Source organism: Myotis brandtii, unplaced genomic scaffold, assembly GCF_000412655.1.
Source record: "Myotis brandtii unplaced genomic scaffold, ASM41265v1 scaffold1213, whole genome shotgun sequence".
Lineage (NCBI taxonomy): Eukaryota > Metazoa > Chordata > Mammalia > Chiroptera > Vespertilionidae > Myotis > Myotis brandtii.
Genome location: NW_005354228.1, coordinates 611,816 through 614,431, shown reverse-complemented (window position 1 = coordinate 614,431; position 2,616 = coordinate 611,816). Strand labels below are relative to the sequence as shown.

The 2,616-nt window shown below is 43.0% G+C and overlaps 1 protein-coding gene across 1 annotated transcript in view; it reads right to left on the bottom strand.

Moving 5' to 3' along the window:
* The window catches only part of RNF149 (ring finger protein 149), a 26,358-nt gene extending 25,204 nt beyond the window's left edge, over positions 1 to 1,154 (bottom strand). Inside the window, exon 1 of the mRNA XM_005858747.2 lies at positions 878 to 1,154. Coding sequence (XP_005858809.1) covers positions 878 to 1,105 — 228 coding nt within the window. The 5' untranslated portion in view covers positions 1,106 to 1,154. The remainder of the gene's footprint in view (positions 1 to 877) is intronic.
* Between the last annotated feature and the right edge of the window lie 1,462 nt (positions 1,155 to 2,616).

The following is a 2,616-nucleotide window of genomic DNA, read 5'->3' as shown; positions in this document are numbered from 1 at the left end:
CCCCCCCCCCCCACCCGAGTGCACAAATTTTTGTGCATCGGGCCTCTAGTCTATAATAATAAAAGGGTAACATGCTAATTAGACCGGACGCCTTCTAGACGTCATTCTGGATGTCCTTCCTGATGAAGCCAGGGCCGGAGGGAAGCCAGCCCAGGTCCTGGGTGCCTGCGGGCGGCCCAAGGGAAGCCAGACCGGGTCCTGGGTGCCTGCCAGTGGCTCAAGAGAAGCCAGCCCGGGTCCCGGTGCCAGAGGGAAGCCAATGCTGGCAGCCGGGGGAAGGAAGGCCTACTCTTGCACGAATTTTCGTGCGTCGGGCCTCTAGTGTTTAAATATTGGCAATAAAGTAGTAAGCTAAGGATGGGGCTACCAACTATTAACTTCCCTAAAAGGAAAGGGGCTTCCTAGCCAACAGGTAGAAGATGACTCAGAAATGACCCTCTAATGCCTACAGGTCAGGAAGGGCGACTTTTCCAGATGACAGAGACCAGAGGCCAGAGTGTGAAAGTCGGTGTGGAGCTGCAGCTGCTCCACAGAAGACAGGGAAGCCCCTCTGCTCCTCCTTGGCGGAGGGCCCAGAGTTCTCCTGTTAAACAGAACCAGGTCCCCTCTTCCTCATGCCCCTCTGTCATTCCATTATGTTCGCAAAACATGCAAAAAGTGACCTGGATTTAAAGATATCTGATTCCCCACAGAACAGGAAATTTAATATGTTTTAATTTAAAAGTTATTTGCAGAAAAACCATCATATTAATACTTAACTATTATGAGTGAAAATGAAATTAAGAATAGGGTCCAATACAACTTTAAGCAATATATATGGAAAATCTCTACAAACTATCTTTAAAAAGCAAAATTAAAAAGAATTATCCATAATTACCTGGCTTCCAAACTGTGAGCCAGTATAAAGGAAACGCTGTATATAGTAAAATATCAGCCACGCTAATGAGATGATCATCATGGTGATGAAGGCGATGGCCACAAACACCACTGACTGGCCATTGATGAACTCCTGGACATGGCGGGTCCCAACCCCTATGGTCATTTTGACTTGAATTTCTTTTTGTACCAGATCCAAAATTTCTTTTCCTTTCGAGTAGCTAACCATAATGACCACTATATTTCCCGTTCCTGTAAGAAAGAACAAAGAAATCAATATAGAGAATGCAAAATAAGATATAAAGTTAAGAGAAACTTAAGAATACTATGACTCATCCATGCATATACATACAAAAACTTTGATAAAATGGGTAATTTTTAAGGAAAACATAGTGGTCCCAAAAGAAAACAGACTGACTACATGAGAAGTAGAATAAATCAGTAAGAACTGCCTCCCCCAAAGAACAAGAGCCCCACTCTGGTTCATGGATGAATTCTGCCACCAAACCTCTTAAGGATGAGCAACACCAATGACATTTAAATTGTTCCACAGCAGATTTAAAAAATACATTTTAAAATTAGTTCTATGACAATAGAACCAAACTTGGTAATAAAAAACAAGCAAAAGAACCACACAGCCCAATTTCATGTATGAATACTACTACCTCATTCCTAAAGCATGTGCACTAAACTCAGGGAGGCAAGCTGAGAATGTCTCCTGTGATCACTATTATTTAACACTAGAGGCCCGTTGCACAAAATCTGTGCATGGGGGGCTGGAAGGGGGTTGGTCCCTCAGCCCGGCCTGCACCCTCTCACAATCTGGTACCCCTCGGAAGATGCCCGACTGCCAGTTACCGGCAGTCAGACATCCCTCTCACAATCCGGGACCACTGGCTCCTAACTGCTTGCCTGCCTGCCTCATAGCCCCTAACCACTCACCTGCCTGCCTGATCGCCCCTAACCGCCTCTGCCTTGGCCCCCACCCCCGCGGCTTCATTTGGAAGGACATCTGGAATGATGCCTGGAAGGTCGTTCGGCTGCCTGGTCTAATTAGCATATTACGCTTTTATTATTATAGATTGCTCTGACAGACAATGAACAGACAGTAAGACAAGAAAGTAAGAGACACAGCGAAGGAGTGAAATAATCAAGTTCATGAACATCTCTATAAGTTAATGCAAGAACAATAAAATGTCACTTAAGGGAAAAATAATCAAAAATGATAAGGCAAACTTTTAAACAGTGTTTTACAAGTCTTTATATTTAAAGTTATTAAAATAGTGTGATAGTAACATAGGAGATGACAAGAATGGGGCAGAATAAAAACCCCAGAATTTAGACCACAAAACATAAAAGAATTTAGGAAATGATAAAAGTGGAATTTCAGCCCTGGCTGGTTTGGCTCGGTGTATAGAGCATAGGCCTGCGGACTGAAGGGTTCCCAGTTCGATTCCAGTCAAGGGCACATGCCAGGGGTTGCGGGCTTGATCCCCAGTGTGGGGTGTGCAGGAAGCAGCCGATTAATGATTCTCTCTGATCACTGATGTTTTATCTCTCTTTCCCTCTCTCTTAAAAAAAATAAAAATAAAAAAAGTGGAATTTCAAATCGATGGGCTAAAATGTATATTATTATTTTTTTTTAAGTTTGGGGGCAATTGGGTATCATCTGAAGAAAAGAAGCTATTATCCTTTCCTCACAATTTAGGCCAAAAGAAATTCTAAAGATTTAGAAGCAAA